We start from the raw sequence: 27857 nt of genomic DNA, 5'->3' as shown, positions 1-27857 counted from the left end.
ACTGAAAATGTATATTACAACTGGACTACTTGTAACTGAATGTTTGATTTCAATTTTAAAGTAATGAATGAATGGCCATTCATATGGAATATTCAAACTAAATTTTGACACTCACAGCAAGGTCAACTGTTATATAAGGTCATTCATCTATGACAGTTAAAGCTGTAATCATACTTCTCATTCATACATTATATGTTACATGTTCTTGTGCTGAAATTGAAGGTTGTGTATTGTTTATTTAACCCCCATTTGCTATATTCTTGTTTATATTATATTTTCTGTTCATTGTCTATTTTTTCTCTGCTGTATCGTGATACTATTGCTGCTGCACCAACCCAATTTTCCCACTGGGGAAATTAAAGTGTGTTCATTGTGTTTGTGTTTTTATTGTGCCTTGCTGCAAAATGAATTTCCCCTTGTGGGACAATAAAGACCTGAACCTGAACTGAAGGAGTGGGCCCTCTGGTGGTCTATACGTTCCCTACATTCACTTCAGTACCCAAACCAGCACCTTATGAGGTGGTGTCTCTTCCTCCAACCGTTTCATCTGGACTTTTGAGCCAAATTGGTTACACCTGCTCAGAGCTGCTAGGGGTTTAAAGGGCTGGCCCTCCTGACTTTTTTTGGACCTCTCCCTTTTTGCCATCATTTGTTTGTCACTTTGTTTTCACTCTACACCCATCCATGCATGCCCTGCACTACAGATACCACTGACTTACACACCCCATAACTATGCTCTTAGTTTTGTTAATTCTACTTTAAATAAATGTTTTGTTGAGTCTTGGATGTTGTGTCCGGTCTCCCTTATTGTGACAAGCCTGAGCCAGTCTGGAACAGCCTCCTTCCATAGAGCCCAATTTAAGCCACTCCATAAACAAGTGAACTACAGATTGAACAGTCTATTTCACCGGGTCAGTTCTTATGTTGAGTTAGAGAATGTCATTTCGTCAAAAGGAGACAAATGGTGTGATCATCCTGAACCACTTGGAAACAGTAAAAACCATCCTCAAACAGACTCCACTCTCCCTGCTTAGGAAGAAGAAATAAAACAACAACACTTATACTATATGCTACTTCCTTTTATTAACTCAAGTTAATTAACAACTGTAACAACGGTTTCAAAAATCACAGCATACAAACACAGACACAGGCGGTGTCCTCAGGCGTAGTACTGCAGGTTGGCCTTCTTTTTGGCCTGGACCTCCAGGATTCCCTCCATGTAATCCTCGTGGTTCAGCTCGGTGGCCCCGCGACGCAGCGCTATCATACCGGCCTCCACACACACCGCTTTGCACTGGGCTCCGTTGAAGTCGTCGGTGCAGCGGGCCAGCTCCTCGTAGTTGACGTCGGGACTGACGTTCATCTTGCGGGAGTGAATCTGCATGATCCGAGCTCTGGCCTCTTCGTTGGGCATGGGGAACTCGATCTTCCTGTCCAGACGGCCCGAACGGAGCAGCGCTGGGTCCAGGATGTCCACTCTGTTGGTGGCAGCAATCACCTGGAAACAAGCACAATGTTAATGTAGTTAATGCAAGTAAAGAAACTGGGACTGTAACTGAGTGTTCCTGTCTAGACAACCCAGACTGAGTTCAAGATATCAGTAAATATAAAATATAATAATACTTGTAACTGTAAATATAACTCACTATTCCTGTTTTATAGTCAGTGGAAATGCATTTGGCTCATGTTTCATTCTGTATTGTCCTATGTGTCCATATTTCATGTTTATATAGCCTATTCTATTCACTCTATATTTTATTGCTCATTTTGAGAAATAGAGTCGAATTCTCTTTATTACCTTTTTCTGTTCTGCACCTGAAAAACAGCCTTACTGGATGTGTGTGTTCTATTTTTAAATAATTTAGAATTGAACATTTCGACTTTATTAGTACTTTATCAGTATTTCCCACAGGTTTTTGGGTTATGTGCGGTCAGGTAGGCTGAGTTGGGTAAGATGCACAAAGTCACCAGCGGAAAACAGGTTACTGTATCAGTTTGTGAAATCTGTTGTCGGTGGTCTCCTCTGATACTGTGGTGGTGTACAATGTGAAACACAGCTGTATTTGTGGCGGCAGCATTACCTTGACCTGCATGTTGGGCTGAAACCCATCCAGCTGGTTGAGGAGCTCCAACATGGTTCTCTGGACTTCTCTGTCACCTGCCTTCTCGCTGTCAAACCTCTTGGTCCCGATGGCGTCTAGCTCGTCTATGAAGATGATGGATGGGGCTTTCTCTTTGGCCAGGGCAAAGGCATCTCTCACCAGCTTGGCTCCGTCTCCAATGAACATCTGGACCAGCTGTGGGCCTGCCAGCTTCAGGAAGGTGGCCTTGGTTTGAGCAGCACAGGCCCTGGCCAGCAGAGTTTTCCCGGTTCCCGGTGGCCCGTACATCAACACTCCCTTAGGAGGCTGGATGCCCAAGTTCTCAAACTTCTCTTTGTGGTTCATGGGCAGGACGATGGCCTCCACCAGCTCCTGTATCTGCTTGTCCAGCCCTCCGATGTCGCTGTACTGCTCCGTGGGGCGCTCGTCCACCTCCATGGCCTTGACTCTGGAGTCATACTCGGTGGGCAGAGTCTCCAGGATCAGGTAGGAGTCTTTGTTCACTCCGACCAGGTCTCCGGGCTTCAGCTTCTCCGCGTCCACAAGGCCGATCACGGGCAGGAAGTAGGTCTGTCTGGTGGACGTCTTGATGACGGCGCACTTTCCTTTTCTCTGGGAGTCCAGGTCGATGTTGGCCCCGTCTTCCTCCTGGTCGTTTGGGTCCACGTCCAGAAGCTCGATGACATTAGACACCAGGTACGGCAGGGTTTTGTTCACTTTGATTTTCTCGGTGTTTTCCTTGATCTTATCCTTCATGGCCTGGAGCTCGTGGGTCACCCGGAGCACCTCGCTCTTCATGATCTTTATCTCGCTGTCCAGGAGCCGAGTGCGCTGAACGATCTCCTCCGTGGACATTTTTAACACTTCTTCCCCGATTCCATCCTCCACCTCGTCCCAAACTGACTTGTCACTCAGCGACGCCATTTTTGCTTTGAGACGAACTGAACTTCTTCTTCTTCTCTTTCTTTTAGTTTGTTGCCGGATAGAAAAACCAACGTCAAATGTGAGTACCGCCACCTACTGTACTAGAGTGTGTAGAGTCGTGGCGCTACACCATCTTTTTACAATATATATCTATAACAGCGATACATCATCTTTTTACAGTGTAAAACATGTTTTTGAAAGAAAACCGAATAGTGTCTTTTTAATCTCTCATGTACAAACACCTGAGCCCAGCAGCCGTTTGAAATTCCATCCCTGTCCAGCCTTTATTTCTCAAAATGTCCCTCACTTTATTGTATTTCTAATGGCTAATAAGTACATGTTCTACATCTTCCGCTAGCCTACGTTACACCATTCACACCATAGACCATGGAGCCATAGACTAATTCACACAAATTTGATGGATATTAAATGAACTTCGACACACCGGAAAAGAAGTGTTATCCTTCCGGGTGTAGCCTTCGCGAGCGCAAAGCCCGAGCATGATACGAATGCGAAGCTGTTTTAAATGTGATTTTTGCTGATTGGACTTGAGAGAGAGTGGGAGTAAGTCAATGGGAACATAACCTGTGTTGTACTAGCAAATGTCAAAATGCTTTGCAGCCCATATGCATCACTAAAGCGCAGTATTTCACTGTTCTCACTGTGGCCACAAGGGTTTTGACTTAATGGTCGACTAATCATGGTAACGGTAGCTCGGCGGCTAACTTTAGCTAACCAGTTTGTTGTGTTATCTTTTGGAGGCTATCTAGCCACCTTAGCAAACCACCTAGGTACTGAATTTTCTTTGTCAACTCTATCTTGCATTCACGAGTTAATTAATGCATTGCCGGTTGGTACCCAAGTGAATGAACAAGCAAAAATGATTAACGCTAAAGCTGGTTAGCAGACTCTGCTGTGATTCTATTGGCGCCACCAGTGCAGCTACATGGATTCTGATGACCGGCGTCATATTTAAAAAATGTTCGCTCGACTTGAATGATACACGGCGACAAATCATTAGTCAAAGTAATATGAGAAGTATATGAGTAGTGTCACAGTTATCTAACTCTGTCTGTCTTTGCAGGACTTTGCTATCAAAGAGAAGGAGCCAGAAGGAAACATTCTGCAAATTCCAGCACATGCTTGTTGTTGGTTTTTCTCCAGTGCAGACCCTGGCCAACAACATTTAAGCTAACGTTACCGAGCCCGTGTGACTGCCAGCCTCCCTCGGTGGCAGCAGAGCTAAGGAGAGGAAAGAGGTGAAGAGATGGACCAGAACAACAGTCTGCCACCCTTCCAGGGGCTGGCCTCCCCTCAGGTAACTGACAGCTGATTTAAAGCAACATTTGACCTGTTTTAAAACACTTTAAAAACTTTATTTGTCCAGGGAATGGTTTGCTGAGCATGTGTGATCTGTTTCAGCATTGACCTGTTTCATATTCATACAAACAACAAAAATATTCATTCACACAGCTGCAGAGTACAACAGTCACACACAGTCTTCTACTGTCGGCCACTGAGCAGACCCATTGGAGCAGTTTTGGGTTGTGTGACTTGTGACCAACCCTAACCCTTGGTAGTGAGGTAGAGGAGAGGTATTCATTCACTTTCCCTAGATTTTCCCAGCTGGTCTGGCAATTTGAACTATGAATTTTCAGGTCTCCAGCCAGCTTGTCTAGTCTTCCAGCTCCCACCACCCCCTAAATTTTGTAGACTTTGCGGAGGGTAAACCTCTGATACTAGCGGCCCTGGAAGTGTGTATTCACGGTATTCACTACCGGCACCCTAGCTTTTTCCTGTTTCTCTTGATACACACTTACAAAGGCCAAAATTACTCCTTAAAAGCCTACCTACTAGTCAGAACAAAATGAACAACAGCCATCCACTCCATTTTAGTTTGAATGTTTTTAAGAATTTACAGTCTGCAGGTAGGGAACCAAAGTCAAGCACCTGTTGAGAAGGGGAGTTTTTAACATTGATAACACTCTTCCTCATTTTCCTCCAAATCCTCCACTACCTAAAGCAAGATGAATGCTTCTGAATGAAGTTGGTCGTCAGAGAAATGGGGAGAGTTTTTGGGCATTCTACAAGATGTGTGAATTTTGCACTTACATGTTAGTCCAGTCACTGGGGTAATGGGTGTAGATTAAGAATAGATTGACCCTTCTTCTAGACAGCTGAATGGACAAGCTTACATAGATATGAGTGGTAGGTGTGAAATGAATTACCAGAAACAGTTAGGCATTGTTTACTGTTGACATTTTTAGCTTTTCTGGATTTCCAGATACTGATTGGGCTGTAGTGGCTCACAATAATAACATGTTACATTGCCATTGTGTAAAATTTTGTCCTGATTTGCCTTCACAGGGAGATTGTGGACATCATATCACATTACAGTAGCCTACAATCCACATATAATTTCAAATCCTGACCTTTACTATAGCTGTAGGCCTATACATTTACTGCTTTCACCCAAGTCATTGCATAACTTTCCTACTAACCTAAAAGCTAAAAATTGTGTGGTTCAACATCTTGTTCGAGCGCATGGTTGAGAACAGCCAAAGGAAGTGACCTATGCTGCCTTCAGATATTATCAACCCACCAAAGTGTGACAGGGAAAGTTGGAATTTTAAATGATCACACAGTTGTCGATGTTGTTGTTTTTAATGGAATCTGTGTCAGCAATTGTTGGCAAAAAGAATAAGGGAGCAGTTAAAGGCAGCATCAAACACTAGTCAAGTTACTGGAGAGAAGCACTCCCTATTAAAAGAAAAATACTGACAAGAGGTAATGGATGCTGTAATGTTTTACCTAGCAAAGGATGACTCGTGACAAAAGGGTTGAAAAAGAAGGTTTCAATAGATTCCTCAGTGGTGGTTACGCGACGTCTTGCTGCAAAAACAAATTCTGGAACCGCTATTTCATGGCCGAGAAAATAGCAGGCGAAACTTAAAGATGTACAAGCCATTTAAAGGTCTGTTCTTTATTCAGCTAACTGAGTTTTCTGTTCCTTTAATTTGTGACTAGAAGTTTACTAGAATTCATTAAAATAGGTCTGAAAATCTACTTTGACCGATCCTATGGTCTTTAAGTTGTTATTCTATTTATGTTTAATACACTTAAAATTTACATTTTTGTTTCGTCTTGACATATACTGTTTTTTAAAGGCTACAAATGTACTGTACCTTTACCATTTGGGTTGCACTTTCCAGTAACTTGCAACCTAGCTTTAGAAAAGCAAACTGAAAGATATTGTGATAATATCACAAAATATTTTGACATTTTGTCCATATCACCTGCCCATAAAATTTCTGCCAGATCCCAAATCAATGCCTCTTGTCCCTGTGCAGGGTGCCATGACCCCAGGCATGCCTATCTTCAGTCCCATGATGCCCTACGGCTCAGGCCTGACACCCCAGCCAGTCCAAAACACCAACAGTCTGTCGATTCTGGAGGAACAACAGAGACAACAGCAGCAGCAACAGGCACAGCAGGCACAGCAGGCCAGCACAGGTAAGATAGGATTATTTTCTTCTCCACGCTTTCCCAACCTCAGATCACAACCCCATATTGGGTTCCTTGAATTAATCCTAATCAAACTATAATGATCATTATAGTATCTAATGAAATAACGACTTTGGACTGCATGGATGCAACGGGACACACAGTGTTTGATGGGGACAACATTGACTGTTGCTGGGATTGGGATCATAGGCAAAGTGTCGTTACATTATCAGATCATATTACAAGAAAACAATCTTTCTCTCTTTTCCAGGCCTTCCGGGGACGTCAGGGCAGACCCCTCAGCTTTTCCATTCCCAGACGGTAGGGGGTTCCACCACCACAGCGCTGCCAGGGAACACCCCCCTCTACACCACCACCCCCCTGACCCCCATGACCCCCATCACTCCTGCCACACCAGCCTCAGAGAGCTCTGGGATAGTACCACAGCTACAGTGAGTTTCAAGAGTTTGAAAATGTGATTCCATGGCACTTTTGCTTTATTAGACAGTAAGTACTGGAGAGAGACAGGAAAGATGCAGAGAGTAGTGTGACTGGACGAATACATCGGGGATTGGCGAGCTGAATCCAATGCTGTTGGAAATTCTCTGAATTTTTTTTTTTCCTGATTTAAGTTACCTTAATCAAAATGTAGCCTAGTGCAATATACTCAAACGAGGAAGCACACACACGGACAAAAATCATGCTAAACAATTATGAAAAATCCTTCCAATTTGCAGCAATGGAACTGGAAAGCCTCCACTTAGCAGCTTTACCTCATTTTAAATAGAGGAGCTGGTGTTGTCGACCAATCAGGGTCCAGTATTGTGACTGTTCTGCCTGCAAGGATTTACTCTTCAAATTCAGTTCAACTTTTAACTAAACTATATTTATTTGCAAAACATCATGAACACTATTCTTATCCTGCGTCAGAGTATATTTGAAAACAAAATCATGAAAGCTGAATAATATGGGACCTTTTTAAATGTAAAATTGCCCCTTTCTTTTTTCTCTGTCTTCCTGCTTCTTCATCTTTCTCCTTACCTTCCTCCCTCTCCCTACTATCAGGAACATTGTATCTACAGTGAATCTGGGCTGTAAACTGGACCTGAAGACCATCGCCCTGAGAGCCAGGAACGCCGAGTACAACCCCAAGGTGAGACCGACACATTACCGTAAACAATTCTGTGTGATGCCCAGCAATGTGACTTTTTGGCCAGTTTTTTAGGGTTATCGGCTATTTTAGGCACAGCAGTTCCATTGATTTCTGATATAGATTGCTGTTTTTGTGGTTTTTGCCCCCAACACACAAACAGCTATGTGGCTGATAGAATTAATCAATTTATTACAAGATGGGAACAGTCAGTAATACGTCAGACGTCAGTAATAATATGCCCCCCCTCCCTCTCTCCAAGCGTTTTGCTGCGGTCATCATGAGAATACGAGAGCCCAGAACCACTGCTCTCATCTTCAGCTCTGGAAAGATGGTCTGCACTGGAGCCAAGAGGTCAGCACACCACTCACTAGATATTGTTTTAAAGACCATGATACAAAGGCAACCTTTCATGGTTAAAGGTAGAAGTGATGTTGATTTGTAAATCTGCTAGCAACAACATGCATGTGACAAAACACTTCGCTGTATGATAGTGGGCATTGCCTTGACGCTATTTGAATAAATACTTGGTTTGAACTTCTCTCCCTTCTTGTCTTTCCATCTCATCTCCTTTCCCCTCCTCAATACTCGCCCCCTTGTCCTCCTCATCTTTCCCCATCATCCTCCTCTCTCCCCTCCTCCCACCTCTTCCTTACTGTTCCTCTCTAGTGAGGAGCAGTCGAGGTTAGCTGCCAGGAAGTATGCCCGTGTGGTGCAGAAGCTGGGCTTCCCTGCCAAGTTCCTGGACTTTAAGATTCAGAACATGGTGGGCAGCTGCGATGTGAAGTTCCCCATACGGCTGGAAGGACTGGTCCTCACTCACCAACAGTTTAGCAGGTAACTAGTTTATTTTATGTTCTGTGCAGCTTAAAGCCCTGTTCACACTGTAACTGCCAGTGCGATTTTTACATCAAAGGGAGACGGAAAACATTGGATAAAGCGCTGCACCTGGCTTCTTTTTAGGCAGAGTATTCTAAAGTTGAGAAAAGTTAAACTTTTTAAAGGACCGCACATGACATGATTTTTTGCAAGCTGACTAATCGCATTAAAGAAGAGGGGGGATGTCACGGTATGTAGGCAGCTGACAGTTTACGACAACCAGAATGAAAGTGTAGAAAGGACAGTTGGAAAAGTTGGTTGTAGTTGTTAGCAAATTTCCAGGAACTCTGATCATATTGAGTCAGTATGGGAGCATGTTGGCTGTATTGTGGAAACTTCTTGTATTGCTAAGTAAGTACTGTTTGCTGATAGTTTCAGCTATGAGTTTGTTGTACACCTGTTTTTGTTATCAGCACAAAATTGAGGCTGTTGAGGCAGTTGAGGCTTCTTCTACTAAAAAAGCAAAATAGTATGAACACTCTTTAACAGGAGTTTTTACTGGCTCAGAAAAGGGTTTCAGTGGTGGGCAGCCCTGTTGTGAAGCCCAGTGCCTGTGGTTTATTCTTGTCAACATATGTGAAGTCATGCTTATCTTCTGCCTGTGCTGTGCTGACATTGAGACTTGCAGAAGAAAGACCTCCAAATAGTATTTTTACAATCAGGATTTCCTCTGAAAGTTCAGACCTGGAGCCTTACATTTATAGTCTGGATGGTTGGTAAATGACATTCAGAATATAGACTGCAGACAATATGCAGAGAGCTATGAGCCAGACTTGTAGCATTTACATCAGCTTATAAATGTTAATGATTTAAATAATGTGGCCTGTCTGTTTCAGCTACGAGCCGGAACTGTTTCCAGGTCTGATTTACAGAATGATCAAACCCAGAATCGTCCTGCTTATCTTCGTCTCTGGGAAGGTTGTACTGACGGGTAAGTTGGGCTCTTCTCTGCTAACTGCTCCAGTTAACTGATTATTGGTTATGATTACAATCCTTTGTGCCCTTGTATGTTCAAAAACTCAAATTCAAATTATTATTTGTTATCAAATAGAAATGGATAGAATCTGAATATGAGTGGGTATCTTGATTGTTTCTGTCATAATGTTCGCCAGTATAAATCCCATGTAGTAACTGATATCCTCTGTGTGTGAAGGTGCCAAGGTGAGAGGAGAGATCTACGAGGCGTTTGAGAACATCTACCCCATCCTGAAAGGCTTCCGCAAGACAACGTAGACCCGTCCCCTCCTCCTCCTCCTCCCTTTGCCATCCCCGACCCCCCTCTCTTCTTACTCTTATTTTTCTAAGTCACGTCTGAATCTAAAAGTGGACTGCCATAAAGGCTGTTGTACAGGGATGTGATCAGTCCTCCTTTTTTTTTTATTTTTTTTTTTCCCAGTGCTTTCCCCAGTACTTCAGATTTTTGAGGAACACACATTTTTTACAGGCCTTTGTTGCTGTTTGGATCACATCTGAATGTACATTTTAAACATGCAAGTTTCCATTATTTTCCAAAGGCGGCTTCCTGTTTTCCTTCAAGTTTCCCCCAGTTTTTTCAGGCTTTTTCTGTTGTCTTGATCACATCCCTGGTTGTAAATAGCAGACTGGAAGAAAATGGAGGAACTCCTGCTGATCAGATGGGAGGCAGCCTGACTTGTACTGTTTTTTGTTTCATTTCAAGCAGTTTTTAATAGTTTTGTAAACTACGTTTTTATTAATTGTCCACTCAGTTCCCCCAGTTGTCTCAAGATGTGCTGTCGGGTCTGTCTGCCTCACATTCCTTTTATGTGTTACGATTACAGTTCAAGAATTTACAACTTTATTGATCGGTTTGTTTGGAAGAAATAGTCTCAGTTTCAGAGTTTTATCCTTATGAAGTATCTTCCACATTCATATCAATGGGATCTGGGTTGAGTTCGATTCTAATTCCATTAATGCAGGAAGTGGATTTTCTTCCAAATTCAAATATGGGAAAAACTGACATGAGAAGTTTGTCTTATCCAATCTGTTCAGAAATAACTAAAATTGAATGCTCTTAAGTTTTGAAGTGACAGAATTGAAAGTAAATTGGCCCGAGCCCTAGTCCCGGATAATGTTCTTATCAAGGTGTTGGTTAGCTCTCCAAGGTTTGTGTTGCCATGCTTTACTTCATAGATGGTCTTCCTGAAATTGTTTGTACATTTTATCTCTGGTAGGGATGGGGTCAATTCAAAGTGTAGACAGCCAGGAATTTTCTATAGACACAATCAATTTTGTTATGATTCAGAAATGAGTGTTTTAATAGTTAAACCTTTGTTATTTTAAATTTAATGTATACTGACTCCATCCCTGAAGGTGATGATACGTGGCAACTTTTTGAGTTAACAGGAAATGTTGCCTGTAGGAAGGATGAGGATCAACAATTGGGACAAAATCAATGTGAATAACAGTTGGGCTACGAGGAACCAAAGTGTGGAGAAAAGCTCCTGTTGTTCCTGAGAGAAAGAAGAGCCCAGCTACTTTACCTCAGAAGGTTGACTGTATTATTACCTTAGTATTGTGGCTCCTTCTCCATTCACTAGCACTGAAAGGCAGTATGATAGTGGGACAAACTATGCATCATGTTGCCATGTTTATACGTACTTCGTTTTTCTTTTGTTATTTTTTTCCCTGTTTAAAATGATATTTAAGAGCTTTCTTTTAAGGACTTATTCTTTAGCGTAGGCAAAGTAATTTGCTGAAGTTATGCTGTCTTGGTTGTCCATACTGTGTGTTCAGCCATAGACTTGGCCACAAAATTATATTTAAATATGGCTAAATATTTGGCACTACTTGGTGTGCTTGAGTTGTGTTGTCACACCAACAAGATCTCAGCTGAGCACATCCCTTACAACATTTGAAAAATCTAGCAATTATCAAGGTTTCTGTCAAGTATTCAACATGTATTTGGCTACTATTCTCCCCAAGTCAGCATGGCCATCTGGTATTTGCCAGTCGGCATCTGTATGGACAGAATGGTAAAATATGTGAGGGATAAATCCAGTTTTCACTCTGGCATTCTGAGATTAGCAGCAGCGCAGCAGAAGACCATGGAAGCACTGTCACATCAGAATGCAGTTCTGCTTCTGGCTTAAAGTTGTTTATTTGCTGCACTGTGCAGAATTAAATGTGTACATATTGGCTGTCTTGTCAAAGCTGCTTTTTGCTTTATAATAACTTGGATACAGAATTTAAATTGTCCAATACACACACGACTCCAATAGCCAGACTTTTTCTGGCTATTGATTATTGCAAATGGGTAAACATACTTTTTGAAAAAGACAAGAAATACCATTAACTTGGTCACACTGCATAGCTAGTAGTATATTAGTGTATAAATATAGTAGTAGTATATTTTTCCAACTAAACAAAGTAAAAGTGAGTGAGTCACTTGACTACAGGTAACTCTGATGGATCATGGTGGTGACTAACTTCTCTTGAACCTGTGTATATACGTATACTGTATAAGAGAAAATTTCATCAGCTTGATAGTGAAGATCATTTTCAAGTTGTAGATAAATGATTTATAAAAATAACTAGGAGCCATTTGTGTGTAAAGCTTAGTACTGTTGTAATTAGTTATTTACTACAGCAGCGTATTGATGTCACAGTGAAAAAATAAATAAAAAAAACATTGGCTCAGTATCTCATAACGAGATTTTTTCTCTCGTTATGAGATCTTTTCTCGTTATAACAAGATATTTTCACGTTATAATGACATCTTTTCTCGTTATTACGATATACCAATTTATCTCATAACGAGAAACGTTTCTTGTTATAACAAGATACCAAGAAACTTTCGAATGTTGTTATGAGAAAAAGATCTATAACCTAATGAGAAAACAGCCTATGGACATCGGAGAAATTGAGAATGGCTTGTTTACACGATTTAATCAAGTTGACTCAGACTCATGGAATGAGACAACTCAGCAACAACAATCAGACTCACTCAACTCATCCTGACTCAGACACAATCAAGTTGATATCTCGTTATAACAAGAAAAGTTTCTTGTTATAACGAGATATGTTGGTATGTCATAACGAGAAACGTTTCTCGTTATGAGATAAGTTGGTATGTCGTAATAACGAGAAAAGATGTCATAACGTGAAAATATCTTGTTATAACGAAAAAAAATCTCATAACGAGAAAAAGATCTTGTTAAAACGAGAAAAGTTTCTCATTATAACGAGATACTGAGCCTATATTTTTTCCCACTGTGACATGAGACAACCTAATGGAGATTAGTTCCATTTACACAGCCACAGAAGATCTGTTTTTGATTCTTTGTGACACATCTGATCTTACTGTGATGGGGAGAATTTGATTTCCCCCTTTTAGATAGATGGAATTTCAATTATCTCCATGGGACAATTTAGACGGCAATAAAAAGATCAGGTCTGATACAAAAGGTCAGAAATTAGACTTCCTATTGTGAATAAGTAAGTCTGATCGAAATCTAGAATCTTAACTGCATTGTAATGTCTGGTGTCTGCCTTGCACACAGAAAAGGGCTGAAAATCAGATAGATGCTTCTTTATTTGAACAGTAACAGTGTTGGCAACTGTTCAGTATATGATCAGGCACATGGTCATGTGTTGTAAGTTTACTGGTCACTAGCCCCGGCAGCCCAGTCACCTAGTATGCCAAGCTGAGAATGGAAATTAACCATAACTGCATAGGTCTGAATCATAGCCAGTGGCCAATACTTGTCAGAATTGTCACTTGCCAGAATTTGAATGGGGTCTAATGGAGGTGTGGAGATGGGTGACCCACTGGGCAGGATCACAACATGATGTTTAAAAATGTCTATATCATGAAGAACAAGAACACACATTTGATCAGTTAAGAAATGTATTCAGCTTGTAGATGAGGCACTGTCAATACACACCCCGTCCATTTCTGGGAAAATAATGTAATCAAGTCTGAGTTGTTCCTCCAGAAAGCTACTGAGTATCTTAAAGGATCTTTGGCTCTAACCCAGATGGTCGATGTTATGTCCCAAAACTTCTCCATACAGTAAAATTTGATCTTCCATTCCACTCAAAGCTTTATATAATTGATTTGTTGTTAAATATTTGCATACAAAGAACAGCAGTGCTTGTCCAGTCCACTAAACTGGGAGAGAGACATTTCTGGGCAATATAAAAAAGAAAAACGTGTGATTGCTCAAATGAAAAAGGTATTACTCCAATCAGTGGAGTAATATATTACTACATCAGTGTAGAGTCCCAAACTCTTTGGACAAAGACTCTAGTTAGGACCAGGGAAATAATATGGATATTGTCTCTATATGTGTTGCTCTGAGCTGAAGTCCTGCTTCCAGATGAACTCGGGGCAGTAGTGGTTGTCGTGGTTACAGCTAACGGAGCATGTGTAGACAGCCAGCGTCCCCCAGTCAATGCTGACACCTGTAGAGTCCACACACAGACTGTTTAACAGCTGGGGCATCACCTAGAGAGAGACACACACACACACTGATCAATACCTCTGCTGGCTCCAGTAGAGACTCCATACAGTTTTTATATATGCTAGCACTCAGTGTAGTCCAAACCAGGCTTTTGTTTTTTTCGGAGGGCATTTTTTGCACCTTGATCTGATTTTTAGGGGCATTTGGTCCTTTTTGGGTTGCAATTTTATTGAATAATTAAATAATACTTTTGCATTGCATATTGGCAAATTGACACTTTTATTTTAAATCATAATATACTATCACATAAAACAGTACCCAATCTGAGACATTTTCTCAGATGTTTTCTTATCAAAACCCGCTCCAGTTTTCTCACCCAGAATGCACTGGAAAGAATCCCCCGGTCATAGGCTCACATGATTCACCTACAGAGTAGTCACATTCACGTGTAACTATTTGACAATTCAATGAAAACTATGTGAAAAGGGTGAAATGCAATAAATGGGAACTCTTAAATTGTTGGAGCCATTTTTTGTCCCCTCATTTTTAATTTTACAGGCACTTTATGTTTTCCACAGCATTTTTGCCCCAAGCCCCTGTTAATTTCTGATCCTGCTTGAAACACAGCTTTAAAAACCAACTACAAACATAGGAACAACACACATCAATTGACATCATCAATACGTTCAGTGAGTTTCTACAAATAGCACACAATATCACATTAGTACTTATGAGTGTATAGTTGAAAAAGAGAGCACAATGGTAGGAAGATGAAAGATGGGGAAAAGGAGAAAAGAAGAAGGGAGTTGGGAAAGGAGAGAGGAAACGACAGCATGGCGAGGAGAAGAAAAAGGGCAGGAGTAAGGCTGACTAAGTGAGTAAGAGGTCAGAATATTGAGTTTCAGCAGTTACCTGGAACTCGAAGGTCCTCTTGGCGCCACAGGTGCATGGTGGGATATCTTGATCAGAGGGGATGTGCTGAGACGAGACCCAGAGGGGAGAGCCCCCTCGACTGTAGCGCAGCACCTAAAAATAACAGCACTGTTAGACCGACGGAGAGAAAAACATCTGTCTGGTTCACTCCTACTACGCATCAAGTGTGTTGATTGACATGCAAATGAGGAATCACAACACCTCTATTCTGTTCTACTCTATTCCATTACAGTCTTTTCTGTTTCTGTTTTTTTTACCTGGTGTGGTTCTGGAGCGATCCTCTTTTTAAACCGCTGGAACACTTTGTTGTCTTCAGTCTCATGCATGGCCATCTCCTCCAGGTCTGTTTCTGCTAAGGCTGAAGGGAGGAGGGAAGGTCAGGTAGATGGATGGATGGATGGATGGATGGATGGATGGATGGATGGGATACAAAGAACAGATGGATTGGAAAGACATATTGATAAACTGACAGATAGATATTTGTTTTCCCATTTTATACCTAGCCAGGAAGACATAGATAGAAAGATACAGTTTTTCACAATTTGTTACAAGCATTTCTCAATACTGAGTTCACTTTTTCAAAACACTTCATGTGGGGCGTCCAAGGCGTGTACCATGTGATCTGCACCATGCCAGGCATATTTTAAAGCTTACCGTCTGCTAGGGAAGGACAGTCTACACTTGTCTGAGCGCTCTCCTCCTCCTCCTCCTCCTCTCCTTTGTCCTCCTTCGTCTCTCCCTCCTCCTCCTCCTCAGGCTCAGTGACCAGCTCAGACTCGGGGAAGAGGAATGGAGAGGCTGTGACGACGGAGGCCTCTACACAGAGAGACAGACAGAAGATACAGCAGAAACATTAAATCTTCCCCATGGCAGGTACTGATTCCACTCCTCGACTCCAACGCTCTGGACAGTTGGAGTTAGCACCTGGCTGGTACATTCAGTCAAAATGCGGTTCAATCTAATTTCAATTCAAGTATTTCAAAGTGAACATACTAGATGCTAGAAACCTCACTCACAAGGCTTGTGTGGAGGGGAAGCCCTCCACTTCGTATCAACAACCGAGCTAGTGACACTTTCAAAACTGATATGGCCGATTTGTGCCATTTTGAAAAGTGGAGTCAGGAAATTGCAGGTACCATGACAGGATTGCTCTGATTTGTGCAAAAATCATGGCAGGAACAAAATACAAATTCTAAAATTACACACTGCTAGTTTTCTTACTGCGGTGGCCCACCACTGCTGAACATATAGAGGTGTGTCCATCTTTCTTCCAATGGATAATAACACACATGCACATACACACACACACACACACACACACACACACACACACCTTGACTGCAGCACTCCCTCTTGTGTGTGTGTTTCCAGTGGAGGGTCTGGTGCTGCTTGCCACAGTAGGTTACAGTGTGACAGCGGGAGCAGGCTTTGTTACCAGGGCAACCACACACCCAACACAGTTTCACCCCGGAGAAAGGCAACACACTCTGGTCCGGTTCAGGATCACTGGGGGGTTCATCCTCTACAAAATAAATAAATAAATAATCAGTGTTGGGTGTCCTGCCAGAATCCTTTCATCTCCAATGTTGCCTTTTTCCTGTAAATGACAGCTGTCTTCCTGGTGTATAAAATGCTTTATGACCCTTGGACAAAGTCAAGCTGTTGAAAACACAATGTAAAATACCAAAACCTGTCAATAGTAAACCAGTTTTTCTCAATTCCAGAAGTTAAGGTAACGTTTAGAGACACAGAGGTACTGTGGATCACTGACAATACTCTTCAATAACTGTGTGATATTTATTGGCCTCCAGCATTTCAGTTTGAGGCTTTTTGCAGGATGTGTTCCTCTGGATGAACCATGACATTTATTCACCAAGTCCTCACTGAGTACATCCAGCTAACAGTGAACCTAATTTAACTAGAAATAGATGAATACATCAATGCCAAACCATTGTTAAACTGCAAATTTAAAACATTTACCCCGCAAATAAGACAATAATCAATGTTTCAATATTTAGTTTGTCAATTTCATGTTCCCTGTGATTTCAGTCCAATGTTTTTAGCATTCCAAACACGCAGAAATATTAATAAATGAGGCCTGTTGATTGTCAGACATGGCAGAAAAAATCTGTACGCCATAGCAGAGATCAGCACATTGAGGCAGGCACCCACCTTGACTACATTAATTCTGTCCAGACATCACAAACAACATTTACATCAAACCTGGACAAAATATCTGTTGAATAGTTAGTTAGTTAGTTTGAATACTTGTTGAGAATTGATGAACATTTATACTGTAGGTCTGGCTGGCATTCAGTCAAATCTACAGACCTGGTGGAGGGTCGTAGGGGTAGAACTCATTCCTCCTCGGTAGCTGGCTTCTGAATACTGATAAGAAGGAGAAAACAAAAGAGTTTGTCAAAAAACTAGATGACACTGTGTACTGATTAAAGATTATCCACAAATGCTACAGAGAACAGAGGAGAGGTGATAAAGGGAGAAGAGGGTAGAGGAGAGGAGAGGAGGGGAGAGGAGAATAAAAGAGAGGAGTGGAGGGGAGAATAAAAGAGGAGAGGAAAATAAAAGAGGGGAGAGGAAAGAGTGAAAGCAGAGACTGAAGATAGAAAGTTAAAGAGAGCTGCCCTTTGCCAATAGCCTATACCTGACAACAAGAAGTATGAAAAACATTTGAAAAACAAAACACAAAGCAACAGTAATCTTTCCTGGTACCTTTCAAACAGCGGCTGTCGTTGCGTGCGTAGCAGTCAGGAGTTTTGCAGCAGAACAGGAACAGTGTTCTGTGGAAGCTTCTGTCATGACCGGAAATTGGTGCATAAACCTGCAGCAGAGATGGAGAGAGAAGAGTAACGACACAAAGCAGCTTTAGGGGTTTAAACAGCAACGCAGATGAGTCCAACACTGTGCAAGGCAAGGCTGTTAAGGAACTGGAAGGCTCTGTGGAAGTGGCATCAACACCAGTGTGTGTGTTTTTTTTTAATGAAACAATAGAGTAAAGCTCTAATTGAGTACTTGTATATTTTTAGAATGTTATGTTTATACATATTTCATATTATAATTAGAAATCCATATTTAAGGAAGAAATCGATTCTGTAACTAACATGTAAGTAACAACTGAGTAAACCCATGCATGTAAGTAATACATACTCTTTCCCATGTTGGAATTGTCAGTTGCATATGTTTATATAACCACACAATTGTTTATATTCTATTGTTCTATTTCTATTCTATTTTTTCCATCCCTGCTGTCTCCTCATCTAGTCGCGCGCACACTACAGCATCTCATTAAACTGGTGGTAGACTGCTTGCTACTGTAGAGTCGCGCGACTGTTGGCACGTTCTACAACACTTGGCAAGAAAACACTTGCCATATACTGCACGAGCTGTTTGGTGAAAATGTGATGTACATGTTATACTTGTTTTGAGAGCTGTAAAAAGATGGTCCCGTTAACTTCAATAGTTTGGGAGAAGGCTGAGATGGATATACGGGCGCTGTGTGTCTGATGGTCCTACAAACACTGGGGTGAGTAGATGAATTTCATTTTGGCCTGAACTATTCCTTTAACTGCACCCACTTTCCCCTCCACGACACTAACCTGCAGGAGGAAGGCCATGGGTAGGCGGCATATCTCACACTCCAGCCCGGACACGGGGGGCAGGTCTGTCTGGCTCAGCCACGCCGGTTTCCCTCCGACTTTACTGGGGAACTGCGGGCCTCGAAGGCGCCACGGCTCCGCATCCTCCAGAAAACCCAAAACAACCTCAGTCGCCGATATGTTGCTTGTGTTGCTGGCCATTTCAGAGCGGCTCTCTGCGACAGGTGTTATATGTCTAGGAATTGTGTAAAAGTGGCATCAGTCGTCCTGGAAATCTCTGCAGAATGTGGATGGTCAGCTGTCACAACCACAACACAACAGCGTGCAGCGTGGGTCCTGCTCTGAAACCCGTCCGGAGGAAACTCTGACCGGCCGGTACATCGTTCCGCAACACTCTGAGTTTTAACACCGGAACGAAAACCTTTGAAAGGAAACATATTTTATATTTAGTAGCTCATGTCAAGCCGCGAGACACCCGGTTAATTTCTGCACGACAGAGCCGCTGTCAAATCCCACAACGTGTTATATGAGGTTGCTTGTCCGTCGTGTGCAAAGAGGTTTTATAGAAGATAACCTGGGGCATGTGTCCATTTGTCCACCAGATGGAGACCTTGACATGTTTTTAGTGTGTTAGATCGGGATTCCCAGACATTTGAATGCCTTTGATAAGATGATAAGATTTCTGTTGATATGATTTAGTAGACCTACGCTAGTTGAGATAATAAGGAGAACAGTCATTCCCGTAAAGTCCCTCACTGTCATATCCCCAAATGAAATGAAAGTAAGCTCAGTTCATTTGTGCATATGAAAATGTTAAAATAGACAGCACATAAAAATACGAACTGTACGGGTGAGATAAAAGAAAAATCCCAAGTGGCTTAAAAAAATGTATCACCTCAATACACACATATCAAGATGACAACAATGTTGATGCACAGGGTAAAATAAACTAAACGACAATAAACCTCAACACAGCAAGAAAATACAATGACTGATTATAGACCTAATAGGCTATATAAACTGAAACCAAAGGGAAAATGACAGGGAAAACTTGACAGAACTAAACTTGAAGCAGATTTATCAGACAGGATTGCAGAATATTTATCCCACCACATGGTCTCCAATTTCTTTATTTGTTGTTCCAGTTATTATACTGATAACCACCTGCTAAACTGATAAGTCAGTTCAGTTATCTCTTTGTCTCTCTGCCCCTCTCATTTTCTGTATATCGTTCCCTCTCCTTTTCCCTCTCCCTTTCCTTCCCCTCTCACTTTTAATTCTCTCAATTCAATTCAGTTCAATTCAATTCAATTCAATTCAATTCAGTCTGTTTTATTGGCATGAAAGTTAGATGATCCGTATAAAGATAGCCTAAATACAATCGAGTGAAGATTAAAAAACAATACCAATAAACATCTGTTGCCATTGTCTGTTCCTGTGTGTGTGTGTGTGTTGCACTACTTTCTAAATGTAGGATCTGTGTTGTGTTTTCATCACCCACACTCTTCATTGCACTGTCACTGTAATTAAAAAAACAAAACAAAACAAAAAAACATTCAAATAATAAATCATAATAGCCTAAATGATTAATACAGTCTCTCTCTCTTTCTCTCTCTCTCTCCCCCCTCCCTCCCTCCCTCATGATGTCATCTGGTTCACGAGGAAGGGGCTGTCTGTCGGGTCTGTCCATTGGACTGAATGGAGAGAAACTGTTGCAGACGGAGGATTAAATCCCTTTTCATTTTAACCGGGCCACAGTTTATCGTCGCGACGCTTCAAATGGGAACTGCCTCGACTTTCAGCTGTCCGGCGTTGACTCAAAGTTTCGGGATTTAACCATGGAAACAAAAAGAAAACGGACAGTCGCGACAACAAAAAGTCAGTTGGACTAACCGTTTTGTAGCCTAGCTGATAACGGAAGAATGGGAGCTTCAGAAACTGGCCCATATCAGGATTGAATCTCCTCCTCGGCTCTCCTCCAGCTACTTTCCACCCTCTTCTCATGCCAAATGCCTCCGCAGGGCGATGGGGACTACAAACCAGCAGCGGTGTCCCCCGCTCCCCCCGTCCCGCCGAGGAGGCTCCGGAGCCGGGACAGGGGCTCCGGCAGGGCTCGGCGGTCCGGGGCAGGGTCGGCGGGAGCCGGCGGAGGGGAGAGGCGGGTGAAGTGTGTGCTGGTCGGGGACGGGGCTGTGGGGAAAACTAGCCTGGTGGTCAGCTACACCACCAACGGCTATCCCACCGAGTACGTCCCGACCGCGTTTGACAACTTCTCAGGTAAAACATGGAGGAAAGACAGACAGTTTCTGATGTAGCCTAACATTATCTTTTGTCAGCAGCTTTCACCAAGGCAGCTTCCCTGATCAAAAGCACTCCAGTAATCCTGTAATAAATTAGGCTACACATATCACAGCAACACTACAAGTCCCCATTGGAATAATATAGCAGGCCTGTAGTAATGTAGTATTACAGACACAAAATACCATAAATGACAGTAAGGTCACCATTAACTCACTACTGAGTGACAGAGACACACTATGAGTCCCTATAGAAATATAGCAGTAATACCATGGGAGATAAAAAAAAATGTAATAAAGTACAATCAGATTACTATAAACTCACTATTAGTATGATCGTTTTGGGTTGAATTTACAAGTGTAGAGTAATAGACAGGAGTTGTTGGATCTGTATTGTAGTCAGTTTTAAGATTATATGACTGTTGTTGGCAGAATATGAATCCTTTTGATGGCCATATAGACCTTAACTACTAAATTAATTTCAATGGGATAGCTATGACTGCCAAATAAACATATTGTTACATTGTTGCTGACCTTATGATTGTGTGTGTGTGTGTGTGTGTGTGTGTGTGTGTGTGTGTTTAGCGGTGGTGTCAGTGGATGGGCAGCCGGTCAAACTACAGCTCTGTGACACAGCTGGACAGGTCAGTAACTTCAATGTACACACTCACTCACACACACACACACACACACACACACACACACACTCACACACACTCATACAGCTGCGTTCGTATTTCCTGTTGTACTGTTTTGTTGTTGCTGGAATGTCACTAGAAACAATGTCCCCTTGATAGAGAGAGAGAGAGAGAGGGAGAGAGAGAGAGAGAGAGAGAGAGAGAGAGAGGAAGAAACCTTCACAGAGAAGGGCAGTGAGCTGCTTCTTTCTTTCTTTCTTTCTTTCTTTCTTTCTTTCTTTCTTTCTTTCTTTCTTTCCAGCCTGTAACAGAAAAAGCAGTGTTTGCCCTACCACAAGGCCTTTTTGTATGGAAAATAAAATAGCTTTTTCTTACATTGCTATGCCAAGAAACATCTAGAGAAGGAGAGATTTCTTTTGCTGTGAAAACACAGGATCAATCATCCTGTCACCTGAAGAAAGTATCCAGATTCTGCCTGGTTACACTAATAAAATCTTTGACACACAAAGACACATTTTTGTAAAACAGTTTATTCTGAATCAACAGGTAGGTTTTATGTTATAATTACCCAGGGAAACTTTTTGACCTGAGCAACTTTCCAGCAGGACTGTGGACTGCTGGAAACTGTGCTGTGACTGTGAACTGTTCATTTGCCAATTTACGGATATGTAAACAGATTCTTGCATGTAAGTACTGGCTGATGGAAAACAAATTCTTTGGAACTTTCAGCTTCCACCAAAACTAAAAATAAAAGCCCAGTTTGCTTCAATGTTTAGAAATAATAGAGAAGTGTAGCTTCAAACTGCATTTAACGTAACAATCCATGACATCATCATATACATAAATGTCTGTTTTGCTACTGTTATTATCTATTGGCGATTGATATAACACAATAGTGATTCAACCTATAGCCAGTTCATGAAAGTGTTTACATTTACTGCTCTAAACACCTGGTGTCAAGTAGGTCTTTCCTGGGGAAAATCCTCTGGCACACAGGAAGTGATGCGTTTTGTTTGGAGTAAATAGAAGAAGAACTGGGTAGTTAGCTTGAGCAGCGATAGCCACCATGGCTGAACAGACAAAGAAAAGAGCGCCACCTACAGAAACTCACACTTCAGCAACAGAAAATCGAAGTTAAAATATCACAGTACTGACCACACTGTTTGATTGACAAGTGATCTGTGGGAAGCAATGGCTGCTTATCAATAAAGATATTGGCAAAATATAAGCTTTAGTTTAGCTTTTAGTCATTATGTCAAGAGCTTCTCAGGAAATTTGAGAATGAAAGATGTCTTCTTCCATTGGTTTGAAATAAACATAAAGAATAAAGGTCATAGAGGGGCGATCTATGGAACCTATCTGAATTGTTCAGATTTCAGACACACACACACACACACACACACACACACACACACACATTGCCCTTGCCCAGGGTTAACCTGTCACATCACAGAGTGAGGAAGGGAATTATCACCACCACCACCACCATCATCATCATCACAGTCATCATGTCCTCAGGAAGTACCATGACGCACCACACACGGTCTGAATGAACAGGAGGATCACAGGGAGAGGAAGGATACAGGGAGAGATAAAGGGAAAGACAGAGAGAGACAGGGAGAAGGAGAAACATGACATATCTTCATAGTTAATCTGTCAATAAACAGAAGCCTGAGTGGAATGCTAGCCAGTTTTTTTCACTCAGCTCAACGCTAAAGGATGGCACTCTCTTTCTTTCTCCCTCTCTCTGTCTCTCTCTCTCTCTCTCTCTCTCTCTCTCTCTCTCTCTCTCTCTCTCTCTCACACACACACACACACACACACACAGAGTTAGACCTCGAAAGCTGGATTTCAAACACCGCTGGTACTAAATCTGATTCTGCTGTGTTCCTTCCTCTTCTTTGAAGTTATCAAGGCATCTCATGACTTTCTCTCCCTCCCTCTCTCATCCCCCTTTCCCTTCTTGCTGCTCCTGGCTGTGTCTACACTCAGTCTCTCTCACCCCCCACCCCCCCGTCTCTTCCTCGTTCTCTTTCCTTTCCTCTCCCTCTCTTTCTTCCACTCCCCCCCTCTAATTGTCCCAGGATGGACAGGATGCTGATGATAACTGCCTACCATGCTATTTGTCTAAATGATCTTAAAATAATTATTGTATTGCTTATATTGAGTTATTGATTTGTAAAAGCTCTCTGCCTTCAACACTCTCCCCTTTTCACCCGCCTCGCCTCCAGGATGAGTTTGACAAGCTGCGGCCTCTGTGCTACACCAATGCCGATGTCTTCCTGCTGTGCTTCAGCGTAGTTAGCCCCGCCTCCTTCCAGAATGTTCCTGAGAAGTGGGTTCCGGAGATCCGTAGACACGCCCCCCTCGCCCCGCTCGTCCTCGTTGGGACGCAGTGCGACCTTAGAGAGGATGTTAAGGTGTGTTAAAGTTTCCACTACGCTTCCTACATTTTAACATCAATAAATCGATACGACAGTAATTTTTGAGACATTAGTATAATTATGGAAAACAAGCAAGATCTTGTCAAACACTAGTGCTATCAATACTACTGGCATGATATAGAGGCTAAAAATCTTCTTTAACTCATTTGTTTAAGGTAATTTTACCACTGTATCACAATTCATTTAACAATGATGATGTTTAAAAAATAGTACACGTAGCTCCTTTAATGTGTGTTTTACAAAGACTCTTTGCTGAGGTTTGTAGAGTCACACAAGAGAGTCAACCGTGAACTTGTTTGTTTTTGGAGCACCTGCTGGTCATATCAGGGTTCACAGACGTCCTGTTGGTTTGGGGCCGGTGTTTTACTGCTAGAAATCACTATCATGTTTAACCATATGGAAAGTACCAGTGTTTCTAGATTGAATGCTGTGCAAGCTCTGAGAGGATGTCTGCACTTCATCTTCTTACCATGCTGGATCTTTCTTACTATGTAGTTGTACTTCAGTTGAGCTAACAGGACATTTTTATAAATCACATGTCGTCAGTGTCTTGCTGAAACATCATATCTCCAAAAATTCAAGTTTCCATGAATTGAAAAGACATTTTACAATGTTTTATCTTAGAAAACTTAGAAAAACAGGAATCTTGCACCATGTTTTAAAAAAAAAAAACTTGTCTCCTCTCTTCAGGTGCTGATCGACCTGGCTAAGTACCGGGAGCGGCCGGTAGACCCAGCGGACGCCAGGGACTGTGCGGCAGAGATCGGAGCGGTGGCCTACATGGAGTGCTCCTCCCTGACCCAGAAGAACCTGAAAGAAGTGTTCGACGCGGCCATACTGGCCAGCCTGCAGAACTACAACTCCCATAAGCGCCTGGGAGGGAAACAGAAACGACAAAAACAGCAGAGGCAGACGCCAGACAAGATGAAGAGTCTGTCTAAGTCGTGGTGGAAAAGGTACTGCTGTGTGGCCTAGGGTAGACCTGCTATGGATTTGGGTCTTGATACTGTCTTAACTGTAGCCTTTTTTTGACCTTAGCCGGATCTGGATTCAGCTGGGTTTTGGTCCAGCTTGGACTAGCTTTGGGTTTGTTGTCTTTCTAATGGAGCCTGATGGAGGAAGAACTCAACTCTGAACCGAACTAAGACTGTCTTGGATCTAAATCGAGACTTAGTCCCTTTTCTAGATGTTTTTAATCTTATCATGGATGAGATTTACTACTGAGCCTAGCCCAGTTTTAGTAGAGCCTGTTCTGGACAAAGAACCGTACTGCTGTGTCCTAGAATGAACCTAGGATCTACTTAAATTTGGTCCTTTTTCTAACCTGGGTTTAATTTCAGCCTGGTCCCAGTGCGAGTCCACTAGCGGAGGAGATACTGCTGTGTGGCCTACAGTGGAACTTACACACCAAGTACGACCCTGGACTTAAGACTGTTAAGACCCTGGGTTACGACTGTTTCCAAAAGACTGAGCATGGTGAATGAGATACTTTTGTGTGTCCTAGAATGATAAAACTGATCCTGGTCCAGATTTGCACAGGAACAAAAAATTAGATTTTCAGAACTTGGTTTGTGTTTAGTCTGATGTCTAGTGGGATGAAGTATTGGAACTGGACTGACAGTGGTCTAAACTTGATACTGCTGTGTGACCTAAATTAAACTTAGGACTGTTATGCATCTAAATGTTCTTTGTCTAATCTAATTGTAGCCTGGTTCTGATAGTCAACATGAGTAGGAGGTACTGCTGCCAGATCAAACCTTGTCCTTATTTACACATGAACAGAACGCCTGATTTTTAATTTTCTGACCCAGATCTGATCGTTTCATCACTAAACATGAAACTGACATGAAAAAAAGTCATATCTTAGTCAAAAGCCCAGCCCCTGTTCAAATTTAGTCTAGCATATTACTTACTCTGACTGGGTTCTCTGAACTTACCTGGGATTGTCTTAGATAAAAATGCAGACTTTGTTCATTTTCTAAACAGGTAATAGATTTATCCTGGTTCTTGGTTCCTAGTTCCTTACACAAGTTACTGTGGTGCAGCCTAGAATAATCTTTTCACCTGGACCTCTTAACCTGGGTGTGGAACCTGGACTATAGTTCACTGTCGGCCTAAATCATTTTTAATCTTAGTCTGGATCAGAACTATTTCTGGAATTAGGTGTGGCGCATATATCACATCTTGTTTGGAAAAGCGCCCATGTTAAAAGATAATACCAACATGTTTTCCATGTGGGTCATATGCCATTCTTGCCTTGATAGGAAGCAACACCTCATCTTTTTCCACTTCTGTGAGATTTCCACCGTTATCGGAAGCCTGGACAGTGATGAATCAGCACAAAACATGTCAAGTCAAGAATGTCACAGGACCCACATGACAGAAAACTAGTATTGTTCTCTAACAACAAGTTATATCCTTTCACAAAGCACAACATTGTATCGAGCCATTGACATGCTTCCATCTATCCTGCATTAGTACTGAAGGACTATACAGTCTGTGGCGATTACCTGTTAAATGTAAATCATTGTATTTGTTCATGGATTCTAGCTAGCACTTGACCTTAAGCAGGACATTTTGGATTTAGTCGTTTGTTTCTCTTCACCTCTATCACATTGTGTGGAAAAAGTCTGTGTACTGTTACTTCAGTTATCTGAACAGCGTGTTAGAATCGTAAGCATTTCTTATTGGGACCAGTATTGGTACCACAAGCCACAAACTAGCTCATTATGGTAGCCGAGGGGCCACTGCAGAGGCTTTATGTGATAAAGTACCTTGTGAAGGAAAAATTCAGGCTAAAATTGAAAATGCCAAGGTATCCATTTAAAATGTTCTTCCTGTCAACCAGAAACTTGTGTCAGCAAGACGGGCAAAAAAACACATTTGCTGTTACTTGTACAAGTTGGTGTGTGTTTGATTTATCTTTCCAGACACTTAAACAGCCTTAAATGTCAGCACTTATAGGATTACATAAACCAAGTGCTCTTTGTGTTTTTTTGTTTTGTTTTTAATTTTTAAATGTACTCAACTACTTTTTTGCCTAGGTTTTCAGCAAGGGAAGGGTTCATAACAAACTGAATAAAATAAAGTTGAGTTTTTTTCTTAGCATTTCAATGCAATCATGTGTATCTAAGACTGTGAAGTGTGAATTATGTACATATTCAGTGAAATCTTTTTTTTTAGTATTCATGAGCTGAAGTTTCATTCATGCAGTTGCTCTGCACCTGTTCCTTTTACTTTATCCAAAATACAATTTTCTGCTGTACTACAGTGGTAGCCATGGTACAAGTCCACCATTCTGCATCGATCCTGAATTAACACTACAGAGGCAGCCATTGTACAAGTCTCCTATCCTGCATCTACTGTATCCTCCATTAGTTCTATTCTCTCTCAGAATAGACTAAGTGTCACATTTTGTAAAGCAGAACTGAAAAGGATACTGCATACTGGAACACAAAGTTCGGCTAATTGCCATCCCATTAACCGAGAACAAAATGGAGTAATTTCAAAGTAGTCACTGGGTGATAGAGCAGCATTGCAGCAATGCAGTGAAGTAGTTTACTGTCGCAGTCTGAACATGCAGTAAAAAGAAATGCCTCTATGATGGCAGTGGTGCTGCCAGCAGAAAATATAAACTCTCCTCAAAATATTAAGGTAGTATCAGATTTGAAGTAATCCACTTGGGTTTATTGAATATGCAACAAAATTATTAATATATTGACCAGATAAAACCCCTAAATATCATTTTTATTTTTATTTTTTACTTTTTTCCAGCATGTATGGCTCAAAGTCAGTGGTTCTCTACTGGAGTGGAGTGGAGTGAGCTGTGGTGTCCCTTGAGATTCAATTAACTACAATTCAATTGAAATCTTTATTGTCCCGTAAAGCAATTTTGGTTTGCAGGTAGGAAAACTAAACAAATCACCACATAATATACAATACAAATAAG

The 27857-nt window shown here is 41.7% G+C and overlaps 4 protein-coding genes across 4 annotated transcripts; 2 read left to right on the top strand and 2 right to left on the bottom strand.

The window, feature by feature from the left end:
- Positions 1-1064: 1064 nt before the first annotated feature.
- psmc3 (proteasome 26S subunit, ATPase 3) lies at positions 1065-3057 on the bottom strand. Its single transcript, XM_071909415.2, has 2 exons — positions 2082-3057; positions 1065-1498 (listed from the first exon to the last, which is right to left on the bottom strand). Exons 1-2 carry the CDS (start codon positions 3024-3026, stop codon positions 1160-1162), a joined length of 1284 nt encoding a protein of 427 aa, XP_071765516.1. The 5' UTR covers positions 3027-3057; the 3' UTR covers positions 1065-1159.
- A 439-nt stretch (positions 3058-3496) lies between these two features.
- tbp (TATA box binding protein) lies at positions 3497-12010 on the top strand. The gene is made up of 9 exons (XM_071909408.2): positions 3497-3590; positions 4111-4344; positions 6377-6539; positions 6802-6982; positions 7596-7683; positions 7943-8034; positions 8350-8517; positions 9396-9490; positions 9713-12010. Exons 2-9 carry the CDS (start codon positions 4294-4296, stop codon positions 9790-9792), a joined length of 918 nt encoding a protein of 305 aa, XP_071765509.1. The 5' UTR covers positions 3497-3590; positions 4111-4293; the 3' UTR covers positions 9793-12010.
- An 820-nt stretch (positions 12011-12830) lies between these two features.
- On the bottom strand, positions 12831-18843 carry pdcd2 (programmed cell death 2). Its single transcript, XM_071909435.2, has 8 exons — positions 18530-18843; positions 17646-17754; positions 17247-17303; positions 16249-16437; positions 15570-15731; positions 15173-15273; positions 14895-15008; positions 12831-14026 (listed from the first exon to the last, which is right to left on the bottom strand). Exons 1-8 carry the CDS (start codon positions 18728-18730, stop codon positions 13862-13864), a joined length of 1098 nt encoding a protein of 365 aa, XP_071765536.1. The 5' UTR covers positions 18731-18843; the 3' UTR covers positions 12831-13861.
- A 1384-nt stretch (positions 18844-20227) lies between these two features.
- Positions 20228-27653, top strand: rhoua (ras homolog family member Ua). Its single transcript, XM_071909436.2, has 4 exons — positions 20228-20806; positions 21412-21470; positions 23696-23884; positions 24599-27653. The coding sequence occupies exons 1-4, from the start codon at positions 20539-20541 to the stop codon at positions 24881-24883; spliced, it is 801 nt and encodes a 266-aa protein (XP_071765537.1). The 5' UTR covers positions 20228-20538; the 3' UTR covers positions 24884-27653.
- Positions 27654-27857: the final 204 nt, after the last annotated feature.

Source organism: Centroberyx gerrardi, chromosome 1, assembly GCF_048128805.1.
Source record: "Centroberyx gerrardi isolate f3 chromosome 1, fCenGer3.hap1.cur.20231027, whole genome shotgun sequence".
In the NCBI taxonomy this organism is placed as follows: domain Eukaryota; kingdom Metazoa; phylum Chordata; class Actinopteri; order Beryciformes; family Berycidae; genus Centroberyx; species Centroberyx gerrardi.
The sequence above is the reverse complement of the archived record's forward strand: the minus strand, read 5'-3'. Positions and strand labels throughout refer to the sequence as shown.